Source organism: Opisthocomus hoazin, chromosome 7 (genome assembly GCF_030867145.1).
Source record: "Opisthocomus hoazin isolate bOpiHoa1 chromosome 7, bOpiHoa1.hap1, whole genome shotgun sequence".
Taxonomy (NCBI): domain Eukaryota; kingdom Metazoa; phylum Chordata; class Aves; order Opisthocomiformes; family Opisthocomidae; genus Opisthocomus; species Opisthocomus hoazin.
Window position 1 is genome coordinate 18,415,161 of NC_134420.1, and position 13,659 is coordinate 18,428,819.

The window sequence follows — 13,659 nt, forward strand, 5'->3', positions numbered from 1 at the left end:
CAGGACTGGGGGCCTGTTTTGTAGCCACCATACAGGCAGATAACAAAAGCCAACTGTTCCCGGAGAGCTCATAATCTGGATACCAAATGCAGTTGAATTGACTTAAAAGTTTGAGTGATGAACGGAATCAAAGACTTGGGAATAAAGGAACAAATCCATTGAAGTGGTAGTTTTCAGCACACAGCGTTTCTTCAATGCAAACAAGTCACAGTGCAATATAGAGCATGATTCATTCAAGTTACTATATTAAAATGTTTACTGAGGCAGTTAGCCTACATGTAAGACGTGTGAATTACTTGGTTAATTCAGTGTAGATGTCAAAGCACAAACGACTGTTACTAAATTTGGGATGTGAGCTATTCTGTTGGGCCTCCTGTCTTTTCTAACCCTTGAAATGCCCTGTTGGAGGGAAGACCACCAGGGATAGCGGTTCTGCCCCTTGTTTCCAAACTTCTGGCTGTTTCTGGTGCCTACGTTCACAGTCTGGCTCTGTTAGCCCATGCTGTGGCATTGTAGATTCGTAACAGTGGTTTAGGTGGGAAGGGACCTTCCAAGATTACGTAGTCCCAGACCCCTGCCATAGGCAGGGACACCTTCCACTAGACCAGGTTGCTCAAAGCCTTGAACAACTCCAGTGTGATGGGGCATTCACAGCTTCTCTGGGCAACCAGATCCAGCATCCCACCCCCCGCATCATAAAAAGTTTCTCCCTCATGTCCAATATAAACCTACCCTCTTTCAGTTTAAAACCGTTGCCCCTTGTCCTGTCACGACAGGCCTTGGTAAAAAGTCTTTCTTCTAAGCCCCCTTTATATACTGGAAGGCTGTTATAAGGTCTCCCCGGAGCCTTCTCCTCTCCAGGCAGGACCACCCCGTCTCCCTCTGCCTTTCCTCATGGGGCAGGCGTCCCAGCCCTCCCACCGTCCCGTGGCCTTCCTCCTGGACCTGCTCTCACGGGCCCCTGCCCGTCTTGTGCTGGGGACCCCCGAGCTGGACGCAGCAACTCGGGGTGGGGGGGGCGGACAGACCGCCCCAGCCCTCCCCCCCGCCACCCACACCCTGCCCCGCCGCGCTCCTCCGCTCCAGTAGGGGGCGAGTGCTCCCCCCCTCGCCCCGCCGGGAGCCGCTCTCTCTCCGATCCGTGCCGCTTCCGGGCTGCGCCTCGGCCATGGCGACGGGCGCCAGGAAGGCCGTGTGAGCGGGCCGGGCTGGGCCGCGGCGGGAGGGAGGGGGCCGGGCGGGCTCGGTTCGGCGCGCTGGTGCTGGTCAGTCAGTGGCGTTGTCTCCCCGCAGGTACCCGCTGTTCCAGCTGGGCGGCCCGCAGCTGCGGATCTTCCGGCCCAACTTCTTCATGCTGGCGGTGCGGCCCGGCGTGCCGCAGCCCGAGGACACCGTCCAGTTCCGCGTCTCCATGGAGTGAGTGCGGGGATAGCTGGGGACGGGGCACGGTACGGCGCAGCCCCCCGCAGCGGGAGCCGTCGTGGGCCCGGGCCTGCCCCGGGAAGGGCTCGGCGCCGCCCCGGCGGTGCAGAGCGGCCCCCGCCGCTCGGGGAGCGCACGCCCTCCCCCCAGTGCCACCCGCCCCGGGCCGCTGCCTCTCGTCGTCTCCTTCTGGGCTGCAGCTTGGCTTATTAGCTGGGGGGGTGGGAAGGCCAAGTGTCGGATAGCGTCCTTTGGGCTGGGGGAAGGGACTTCTGTATCGGGGGGACCTTTTAGAGGGCTGCGAGGGCACTGATTCAAAGACGAGCTTTCCTTGGCTCCTCTTCCTGAGGGTTAGTGAGGCTCAGCCTTCCCAGGGGCGGGCTTAGGAAGAAGGAAGTGCTTGTGGACATGATCCAGAGGAATCAAGGTGATGGCCAGGTATTTCTCAGGACTGTTTCAACCTGACCAGTCTGGTTGCACACACTAAAGCCCACAAGCCTGTGGCAGGTCCTGAAAAGGTTCAGAACTGCTGTTCAGAAGATTAGAAGGGGTTCTCTGCTCGTGCAGTGAGAAAGCTTATCTACACTTGCTGAATACAGAATATGTCAGGGGTTTTGACTGTTGAGGCTACGGAGAATAAAATGTTTGTCATTGTTTATGGGTAATGAATTGCTGTAGCAGGGTGTGATCTATGTTGAGTTTGTACTTCTGTGCAGTAAAGCTACCTTGCTTAAAAGAAGAAGGCTTATTTATTCCAGAGTATCAACCAGTCTATAAATATTCTGGCTTTGTTTTATTTTATTTAAATATTTATACTTTTGCTTCTTTCTTCCCCAAAATGTTTTTGTGTTGTCTAGAATGACAAAAGTGGATATCAAGAATTACCTTGAAAAAATATACAATGTGCCAGTAGCTGCTGTGAGGACCAGGATACAGTATGGTAAGTGCGGTTGAGTAATCCAAAGGGATGAATACAGCATCCCTGCGCAGCCAGAATAGACTTTCTTACTAAAAGGTCCGTTAGATTTCAGCAAATTTTGGTTCCAGGTGCTTAGCTGGTGAAGTCTGTCAGCTTACATGTTTTATTTGTCCCTTCAAATGAATATGCACCAATTCATATTTCAATGTTTTGATTAGATTATGGCATAATTTTAGTTTTAAAAGGAAAAATCTGAATTTAAAAAGCCTTATCATATTGACTGTTGTCTAGCTTGTGCTGTATGCTTTTGTAGTGGTACTGTTTCTCTTTGAAGACGAGTAGGTGTCTCACTTCAAAAAGGAATTTTTTCATGTATTTTAATAAGATTAGTAATTGAACTTAATTGCAGCCATAGCCTTTTTTAAAAAAAATGTGTGAGTTGAGATTACCTGACATGCACACAGAGGAGGTGTTATGGTCTAACAAAAGGCATAGTTTGTAGAGCAAACAAAAGTATTCTATTAGGCTAGTAGATAACGTCAGAAAAACATCTTGACAAACTTTCAGTTTTTCATCACCTGTCATTACCACATTTCTGCTACAGACTTGTATGCTTCTATTCATGCTGTTTCTCCCCTGTGCCACCCCTACAACAAAAAAACAACATAAAACAAACCCAAGAGAAAAGGAAAAAAAGTTCCTAGTTTAAATTATGCTGAAACTCTGACTTGGAGCAGAGGGATGCATCTCTAACTGTAATAAGCTAAATTTTTGTAACATCACCTTTACATATGAGTCCTTTCTTCCCCAGAGCTTCTCTGACTGCATTTTGGATGCAGTGCAAAGCTAGGAATATAATTTTCACATTATTTACTTGTTTGATCACCAGTCATTGCATTAATCAAATGGAGAGTGACTTGTTGGTTAGGATGTCTTTGGTGGCTGGGTTTTTCTTTTTTCATGCAGTGACGAGCAAAGAAATTGATTGATGTGTTTATAATGGTAAGAGCTGGGATGACTTTAAAAAAGGTGTAGGAAAAAAGAGCTGTAATAGTGAAAAATGGATAAAGAAAGCAAAAGCTTCAAAATAAGGTTGTAAAACTCAAAACACAGAAGAAAAAGAAAACAGAAAGGTCATCTGTAATATGCTTATGTGAAAAGCAGAATTAAATGAAGCCTTGGATACCAAACGCATGCATGTCCTTATAACTATTTTGTTCCCCACTGCTAGTGGAAGTGATGGTGAAATGTATATATTCAGGGATAAAAGAGGAAAGGGGGTTAGAATGTCTAATGATTTGAGAGTGTTAATGTCTGCCTAACATGCAGGGGATAAATTGAACTTCCCACTCAGTTGTGACCAGCATACTCGCAGAAGGTTGAGGTGCTTTAGTTTTTTTGGATATGGAGTGTAATTTCCTGATCTATAGATCCAGCTCATTAGCTGGGTAGTAAGAACTGACAAGTTTGAAGCTGTTTAGTGGTCATTTCCTCCTTGTCTTCCTAGACCTGTTGATGTTGGGAGGACAGTTTTATCACTCCTGACCCCCTACTTGGGAGACACATCTCCTTGCTTTTTTGCAAACTTTGTGTGTGATGTGAAGGTGCAATGGCTGTCAGCAGCCTGAGTCTGATGATGCCTCGATTCCCTGCTTGTAAACGAGGAGAATAGTGTCTACCAATTTTCAGTACGTCTTAGTAATTGTGATGCTCTGCTGGTACTGAAGAAAGAGTATTCGTCTTAAAAATAAATCGGTACTAGTGAAGGTCTTGCTCTGGGGAACTTGGAAGTCCTGGGAGGTAAAAGGTGGGACTCTCTTCATTTCTGCAGGTGCAAACAACAGGAGGAATCATAAGAATCAGAGAGTGAAGAAGCCAGACTACAAGGTTGCCTATGTGCAGCTGGTGAGTTAACGTGGATACTTGTCGGGAAAGAGGAAAGGACTGTTAACCAGCCAAGCTAGAAGTAATGTTCAGTGAATTGTCCAGTTGGCTGAATATTTCTGCCAATCCTCTAGTAATGACATTTTCAGTAATACATTCCAGAATGTATGAAGAGGTGTAAATGACTTAGTCTAAAAATCAAATCAAATGCAAACAAATGGTTAGTTTTGAAGTTGCATATTTGTTTGAGGTCTGTATGTAAGTTATGGTCTGATGTCATATGGTGCTGCTTTGCCAGTGAGTTTCATGCTGACCCTGTACTCTGTGTGCTGGAAGGTTCATGACTTGTGTGGTTGATGACTGAGATGTCCAGTAAGTGAAAGAATATATTGTAAGGGTAGAGAACTTCTTATTAAAGCTTTTTGGAGTTCAGAGAAGACTAAGGCATATTCCTTGGAGAGCTTCTAGTCATGTTTAACAAGCGTGCTTTGTGGTTAAACTAAGTTCTGAAACGTATGTTGGTTGCCCAGTGGAAAAGAAGCTTCATGTTCTTATGGGTTTCTTTCATAACAGGAGCATATTGTAGTTTAGAATTCTCTTGGGCTTACCTGTCTCAGTGTAAAAAAGAAATGAAATCAGGGACAGAAAACTCCTTCACGTACCAAAATTACGTTAAAGGAATGCTATTTATGGTTGTAAAACCGTAAGCTCAAAATTGCTGTTGGCAACACAACTTTAGTGTTACTCCATCCTGGGACAGGGATTCCGTGGGGGGGGGGAACACTGTGTGATCTTAAAGACTGCATAAGACTTCATGTGGACTTTGGGTCAAACCAAAGAGGCACAGGCAGTGGGAAATCTGATGTTTTTTTAATTTTTCAAAGTTTAAATGTGCTTAGATGTTTTTTTCTAAGCCCCTTCTGGGAAAGGGAGTGGAAAGAAAAGTCAGTGTGTTTTTCTAGACAGCCCTTACCTTTAAAAGAACAGTATAAAGTACAGTGTTAGTAGAAAGTAGCAGAGTTGTATTTAGATGAGGACTAACCTTGATTTACTGTGCTGAAGTTAAAGGCAACCTCATCTCCATGAGGATTTTGCATTATGATGGCTAAAAAACACATCCCTTTTTCAAGGAAGAGTCTCTGCTTTGGTGGGCACATTCTCCCTCCTGGATTGTCTATGCTAGGTTTTTGTCTGTGAGAGATCAGGTGTAAATGATTCGTTAAGAAGACAGCTGAGGAATTGAATGCCGGGAGCGAAGTCCTATCTTACAGGTTGCTCTGTGAGTGTTATTCCTTGGCAGGTAATTGCAGGCACTTTTCATTGTCACGGCCTCTTGCCAGTGACTTCTTTGCTTTTAGAAACTCATTTCCCAAGATGGAAGCAGACATGGATCTTGAGCAAGCCGTGGTCAGTTCTCAGTTTTTGTTTCACTGTGTTTTATGTAGTCTAGTTTCTTTTGTCTGCTGAGTTGAGAAGGTGGTAGTCTGCAACCCATAGAAACTCGGGGGAAGGAGTGGGAAGCAAAATGCTGCTGCTCGGTGGAGCAAGCCACTGATTTAAGGCAGTATGTTTGTGCATTTATTTCACATCAGACCTCTGAACCTAGAATAGTTGCCATTGCCTTAAGGGTAGCTCTGCAGTGGAGTGGAGAATTACCCAAACTAGCTTGGCACTAGAGGCAGTTGCACAGCAGTAACTGGTCGTTGCTCCAGCCTCTCATTATGTCTGCTGGGCAAATGAGCCTGCGCAGAGCCCTGTGGTACTGTGGCTGAGGACTGCGCTTGGTACATTAGACAGCAAGTGACCCTTACTGCGCTGCTGTATACTATGTCGTAAGTTTTTGAAGAATGCCATGTTTTCTGTCTGACCTGTGAACGGGATGGGGGACCACCTTTTGGTGCTGTATTTCATCTCACCTGAGGGAATCCTGACTATTTACTAAACTGTTATCGGTGAGACCTGGTCTGTGCGTTTTCCCCTCACCTCACTTCTGGTCTCTTTGCTCTCTTTTTTCCTGTTGTTGGTATCTGTTAATTCCTTTAACATGTAGGTTTGTCTGTCCTTTTTGTTTTTTTCCCCCTCTTTGCTTTTCATTACTAGCTCTGATGTCTCACAGTGAGCTCCCAGTTCTGTGTTCACACCAGCTTTAAACAGTGGGTGAGGCCAGAAACCCAATGTCATTTCTTGATACTGAAGGCTTTGCCTTCATTCTAATTCATGGTGTGATTTAGGCCGTAACAGGCCCCATGCAGTCCATTGTTAATATCTGCCTAATTTAGGAAAGTCTTTGGTAACCACTGTAAAGTCCTTATTTTCATGAGAATTAGTTTGCATCTGCCGTGAGTCAGAGTAGCTGGGCTTTCCCAGCATTTTTACCAGCTGTGTTTTCTCTCATTAATCCAGTTTCAAGTTAAAACTGCTTGTGACTGGAAAAATAGGATGGGGTTTTGGAAGATCTTGGGTTGATCTTTCTGTTTCCCACTAGGTGGAAGTATTGCTCTTCCCAGCATGACTTGGTAGCCACTGTGCTGTGGTTTACCTGAATGAAATTGAGTATATTCTCATGATCAGTTACGCTTCCCTGCTTCACAAAACATCACCTTATGTGTCCCAGCGCAACATACATATCCATTGCAGTAAGCGAGTGTCTCAAAGGTGGAAGGTATATCAAGCCATAGTCAAAATACCCTTAGGTGTCAGATCAGTGCCCCAGCTGTTCCACATGTAAGAATTGTTGCCCTTTCTTTTCCAAATACTATTTCTTGGAGATTCAGAGCTGTTTACTTTATTCTCAGGCTGTAACTGGACAAATACATGATCTGTCCAAGCATAATATTTTCACACTAAAAAAATACCTCAAATCATAGAAGGCTGTGGATCAACAATATCTTGCCATTCCAGAGCCTGCCTGCCTTTTTTCCTCTTTTGGAATGTGGTGAGAAAGGTTTAAGTAAGAAACTTATGGCCCTGGGTATCAAATGCTACTTTTTTGTTACACTTTTTTTTTTTTTAAATTAAAACAAAAGATATATATCTTTGCAGAGTAGATAAAATGAATGTAACACAGCACCCTTTCTCCTTGCTTCAGTACAGTTATAATTAACCCAATATTATTACCAAAAAAAAAAAAAAAAGGGAAAGAAGAAATGAAAGCCAGTGGGAAACTAAACTTTACAGTTGCATAAACATCAGGGAAATTAAAAAAAACAACAACATCCCCTCCTCCTCCTTCAGTGTTCTCACTGGTTTAGCTCAACAGGTGTTAGCACCCGTGGGAGCACAGCTGTAGACAAGCCTCTGAAATCCAGACCTATTTTTAATTAAACCTGTTTTGAGAAATCTAATGGAGATGGCTGTAAAAAGGAGTCTGACCTTGTCAACATTAGGACTAACACCTATTTAGCTGCATGAATGATGGCACCGGTGGGAACATTTTTGAAAATGCTTTCTCCTCAAACCCTGTTTAGAGTGTCTGGTGCATTCATAGTAATTAACCTGTTTGCACATCACATATGACAGCAGTTTTCTTTTGACATGTGGTGAATTCAGAGCAAACTTGCACGCTCCGTACGCTATGTCATTCCTCTGTGGATTTTTGAAGTTGCTTTCTGTGCTGTTTTACCATATGTTTTAACAGCAGATGTTACCATTGCAATAGTAGGAGAATTGTTCAAATGCACTGGATTATTAAACTTAGCTGCATTTGCTGCTGCTGCTGGACCAAGTCCCGTGCTGTTGGGAATCCAACATTTTTTTAGTTAACGATACTATAAACATCACTTTTCTTCTAATTCTGAAGGACAGTAGTAAGTGCTTCAATTATCTAAATAATCAGAAGATCTCACAGTTGTTTACATGATCAGTGTTTGCTGCGTCATTCCTACACAATAGTATCTGTGCTGAGCTTCCACTCCTAAACTTTTCAAGGGACAAAAAGGTCAGAGATGTAGAAGTGGGTTTGTGATGGATAATCCTTCCAGCAGTGTTCTGACATGAGGCTCAGCAGTGGAAAAGCTAACACTTGACTTTGTAGGCCTAATTATGGTCACTTAACCTCTCATTAAAATGAATGGAGGCAATTTGTACCACTGGATGTGATAACTCCTTCTACAGACTCAGAGAACAAGGTGTGTTTTCACTCTTTCTAATAACAAAGGCTTGAAATCTAAGCAGAAAATACGTTTGATGCTTAGGTCACTTTTCAGCTTGAAGGACGTTAGCATTTAACAGATGAATCCTCATAAGGCCTTGTATGTAAATCAGTTTTACATGTGGGTAATGCTGAAGCAAAGATTAGTGTTGTGCAAGAATAGAAGTTTAATGGCTACCATTTCTGTTATCTAAGCACTGAACCACACATCTCACTTGAACGTAACCTTAGAATTTGTAGAAAAAAGGGAGGTGTCTGGTAAAACCCTAAACTGAGAATAGCAATGCAGGAAATCATCACATTGCCTTTATTTTTCAGGTGTTTTCAGTACCGCCTCTCTGACTTGCTTTGGTTTTTTTCTTCTTTTTTTTAACATTGAAAGGGCTCCCTTAGAGATGAGAGCATGTGATGGTACAGCTTATCCTGACAAATTCCAGAGTATCTGTATCACCTCACATTGGTAAAAAGGTTCTTCTGCTGGTAGTGCAGCATCCAGTTCCATGACAGACTTAAGTTATCCAAGCAAAACTATTTTTTTTGCCCGTGTCTGTCTTTTTTACAGGATTTTCTTTTAGCACAGCTGTGTTGGGTAGGAGGGTGTTCTTTTCTGCCACTTTCTCTGTGCTGCTAAGTAAGGTAATTACGCTGGCAGAAGTTCTGAAGAAGGACCAAGCCCGAGCCTTTTTAGAGCTTATTTCAGTTCATGTGAATTGGTAAAACAGTTAACATATGCAAGGTTTACAAATAAGCCAAAGTTTTGCTTTCTGGCTGAATATGCCAGCATTTCATGTTCTAGCAGTTGCAAACCAGATGAACTTGGTAGAAATTTAGTTTGCTTTATTTCAGTTAGGATTTCATTCTGAGGAAGCATTTATCATATAGTTGTCAAATTGTTGCTGTAGAGAAGAGAAAACTTTTACAAAGGAGACGTGCAAGAAAAAGCAGCTCTGTGTAAGGGAGTGATGATCCCTTCATTCCTTTGGTAGACTTTTTTTGAGAAGGTGGCATATGAGCTTGAACCTCAGTAGCCTCTGGCATCGTGCGGAAGATGCACTGAATGTAAATATGACTGGACAGACTCACAATCCTTTATGTAAGTTGATGCCTTTTGGAATTTTTGAAATTTTGAAATACCCAAGATACAGGCTTCTTCTGAAAACTAGCTACTGAGCATGCACAACAGCTATTTTTCATACAGCTTTCATCACTCCAGAGTTTTACAGTGCAGTATTACTGCATAGTATTGTTACTTAAGATTTATCAACCTTCAGTTCTCAGGGTGTAATGCCTTGGCTGTTTCGAATCGTGTCTGGCTGCCAGCCAAAATCAGAATTTCTTCACAAAACAAGAGCTGGAAAGAGCCAGCTTGTCTGTGCTGATTTTGATTTATTAAAAGACTCCAGATACAGATTGACATTTTCAGCTCCATATTTGACTTTTGCCTGCCTTGAAATGGGAACTGTGAGCACTTTGATAAACAGCTGAAAGGATTGTCTGGTTTTGCTACAGCCTCTGTGCATATCTTTTTTTTTCTGGGTTTTTTTTCCCCTCTTTTAAAAATAATAACTGTTTTGCAATGCTTAGTGAATTGCCATGGATGTTGTTAGTATGCTTTAGGGGCAGCTTTCCTTCATTCTCCAGTGAGAGAAGTGTATTGGTGCTGAAAGCATACCAGAATGGAAGTGCTGCATAACAAGAACAGTCCCTTACTACTGTTACCAATATAAATAGTTCTCAAATTTTCAGTGTAGGTGGTATGCCTACCATGTTAGCCTGAATTGTTTTCTGACTTGTTTAACTAAAATGGCTTCTTCTCTGGGGCACACGACTTCTCAGAATCGGCTGTGTCTGTTCTATAGGTACCACGGGGCTGAGCGACCTGCCCGCAGTGCAGTTAAAATGCAGTGATTTTTTGTAATGTAAACAAATTCTTTTCCAGATGCTTCACTGTGCTAAAATCTTGGGCAGGGCTTGGCCTCGAGGATGCTTGCTGCTAATCCTACTATAGGAAGAGTTTCAGTAGGCTACAGCTTTGGGATCGCTCAAGGGCATTGATAAGGCCAATTTCTGTGCCTTGAAATGGAGCTGTGATTTAACTGTCATAGGACAGCTATTATAAGCATAGCTATTGGTAATTTAAAGGTACAAAAGAGTTGAAACCCCAGAGTGTACACTGTGGAAAGGAAAACCTTGGTTTGTTTCAGTTGATCTTATCCAGGCTGGAATCAAGGAAAGAGCAATGTATACAGCAGCTCCCTTGTTGTTTTTGTAGTATAGTCAAGCTTTTAGGAAACCCCCAAGAAGTGTGCACTACAGAAACAAACAGAGCATTGCTGTGTATGAGTTGATATTTCCTAGATTCTAGTCTGGATAAGCTCAACTGGGATAAGTCATGTTTTTTCTTTCCAAAGGGTATGTTTGAGGTTTAAATTCTTTCACACCTGTAAATTACCAGGTTGAGTGTATAAGGCCGAATGAAACATAGCACACATTCAGCTGGGTCAGGGACATGGTGACAGGTTTTTTTTGTATTTAATCATGTCACATTTCTGATCCCAAAACGTAGTATAGGTAGCCGTGTTGTGGAAGGCTCCTTTCGTGTCCTTTGTGGAGCAATTTCATAACTGGGCCTCTTATGTGATTGTATTTATTGCACAAATGTAAAGAATGGCTGATCTGGAAAAAAAACCCTGTTTTCATCTGAAGCAATTAAATACTTTTGTAAGAGATTTCTGTATGTGGTATTCTGCCAAAGAAGTTAATGTATCGTAATGTTTGTAAGTATTTTAGAGAGTAATTTTAGAGTTACAAGCTATCAGTTATGAGTTTTATTATGCAAAGTCCCATACAGAATGGAAGGGCTGATACTGTTGAATTTAATGAAGTTGTGCTTAGTGCAAACACCAGTAAAAAGTAAGTAGGTGATGTTAATAGGATAGAACATTTCCGCAGAATAATGGTTTCCTGCTGTTAGGTAAAAAACAGAGAGCAAGCAAATGTTTATTTTCCAAGTGGGAGACGTAGATCTGATGATGATGTTTCCCTAAAATGACTTGTCTGTTAGGTGGAATGACTGATACAGGTGTAATCACTTTGATCTCATTAGTGATGTATTAGATTGTTCCCACTGTAATTGTTTTACACTGTAGTGTTTATTCCTGTTGATATCTGTTATTCTGTATTCCCACATTACACCCTACAATAACAGCGGTTAGGACTGTTATCTCTTATCCTTAGCTGAGGTTTAAACAACTATAACCACTACTCGTATCCTGAGTGTTAACATAATCAATGCCTACTCCACCATGTATTTCCCTGGTGGTATTACTTTAATAAAATCACTTATTTTGCTCATTGTGCTTTTACTGTATGACTCGTACAACATCTCTGAGGTGGTTTGAAGTCTTTGAAGAGGTGTCCATCTCCTGACTATTCATCTGGGGGGAAAAAAAAAAAGTCGGTGTCTTAATTAGCACACAAAAGAGGAGAGGCTGAAAGTTAGCTTTTTTTTGAGGGGTGGCATATATGTGTATCTTGGGTAGAAGGGTGGAAAGAGATCTTGGAAGGTTAAGAGGAACCATTTTGCACTAGCTGAAACTTCAGGGTGGTCTTTCATTGTAAGTGTATGCATCATAGCTACTGCAGAAAGTCTGAAATGTTTCTCTGACCATTTGTTTTCTCTTTAGGGCCAAGGACAAACCTTTCAGTTTCCCAACCTATTTCCAGAGAAAGAACAAGACACAGAAACTCGCTTTTTTGATGACTTCAGGGATAAATTTATGGAGAGAGAGAAGCAGAGGCAGAAAGGTGATCCCAGACGAGGTGGAGTCCCCGACTGGTTTGGACTTTGACGCAGCAAGCCAGCTGCCTGCCTTTCATGTCAGAGGGATTTTGATCAGCAGAACTTGCACTCTTCCCTGCTTGTAATGACCGAATGTTTTGTTCTTGAGCAGCCCTTGCCAGTGTGTCTTTTTTCCTGGCTGTTTGTGCACAACTACAACAAAACGGCTCTAAAGAAATAAAAAGGTAAAAAATCTGACTGCGTCAGGTCTTTCCTATGAACTTGTGAACGATTTCTAAAATGTGAAATTGCTTGTTGTAGTTTCTGACTATGACAGTGTAATTGTGCTTACCTTCTTCCTGCTTCTACGGATTGTTCTGAGTAGCAGTAGGAGATGTTTCATTTCCCAGGATAAGTGTACTTTGCATTGAGTAAAATGTCTGAAAGTCAAGAGAAGTCAGTTGGAGGTGGATGTGAAGGTGTAGGTGGCTGTACTACAGACTCAGGACATAGACTTCCCTTATTGTCAGTTAGTGTGTCCTACTATCCTATGCATTGCCATACTTGCAAAGTGACGCCTCCTTTCCTGGAGATGTGCGCGTGATCTGATTGCTCTTCTTTTAACGGTTGTGTGGCATTTTGGAGATAGGGTTTATAGAAGAGGCTTGTGACCGGACACGTGTGCATTTGATCCCCAGAAGCATCAAGGAACAGGCAAAGCTGGTGCACAGCACAGTTTCTGCTTGCCACTGCGCAGCGCAGGTAGTTGCCTGCTGTGGCCAGCCTGCCCTAGGAATGTTTACTGGCGTGGTTGTGCTAGTACTCCTCTCCCTGTCTGCAGCTACCTTGCAGTGCTGGCAAGAGTCTTGTGTGGACACAGTTCTATTGGCATAGAAATGCTCCTGCCAGTGTAGGCTGTTTTGTGCTCAGGATTAATAAAAAGACTCTTTTTACTTTCTCTGGTGCAACTCCTTCTGCTTCCAAGTTGCTGATGCCAGGGCAGTGGTAGAACTTTTCTAGGCCTTCAGGGCTGCCACGTTCAGGTTTTTCATTTCTTGGCTCTGTGACTGTTTCTCCTTGCTCTGATGAGGATATTTCCTCTTCTCCTTTGTCAAGTAATGTGCTGTGCTGTTCTGTCAGAAACAGCAGGGGAAAAGGAGGGCTAGGAAGGGCTTCACCACAGATGAAGGAGGATGTGTTTCTGCAGGCCATTGGCTATAGCACCAGCACTTGCAGGGTTAAACGTATGGCTAATGTTTCCCCGGCTTTTGAATTCTGCCACTTGGAGCAATTGGCAGGGTAGTGAATGAGCCCATGCCTTGAATGCTTCTACCCGGGTGCTCTCCTTTGTTGTTCTGTGCCTGAACTTCTTGTTTGGACAGCTAGCAAGATGTTTACAAGGAAACAGCTGTTCCCCAGAGAGGCAATCCAAGTAGGATTTCATGCACTCCCTTCTGTTCATTAGTCACCTCTTTCCCTTTGCTACTTCCCTTCTGCACGACA

At 43.0% G+C, this 13,659-nt stretch overlaps 1 protein-coding gene across 1 annotated transcript; it reads left to right on the forward strand.

Annotated features, from left to right (window-relative positions):
- Nucleotides 1-1,122: 1,122 nt before the first annotated feature.
- Nucleotides 1,123-12,411, forward strand: MRPL23 (mitochondrial ribosomal protein L23). The gene is made up of 5 exons (XM_075426013.1): nucleotides 1,123-1,194; nucleotides 1,294-1,416; nucleotides 2,280-2,362; nucleotides 4,173-4,246; nucleotides 12,062-12,411. The coding sequence occupies exons 1-5, from the start codon at nucleotides 1,169-1,171 to the stop codon at nucleotides 12,224-12,226; spliced, it is 471 nt and encodes a 156-aa protein (XP_075282128.1). The 5' UTR covers nucleotides 1,123-1,168; the 3' UTR covers nucleotides 12,227-12,411.
- Nucleotides 12,412-13,659: the final 1,248 nt, after the last annotated feature.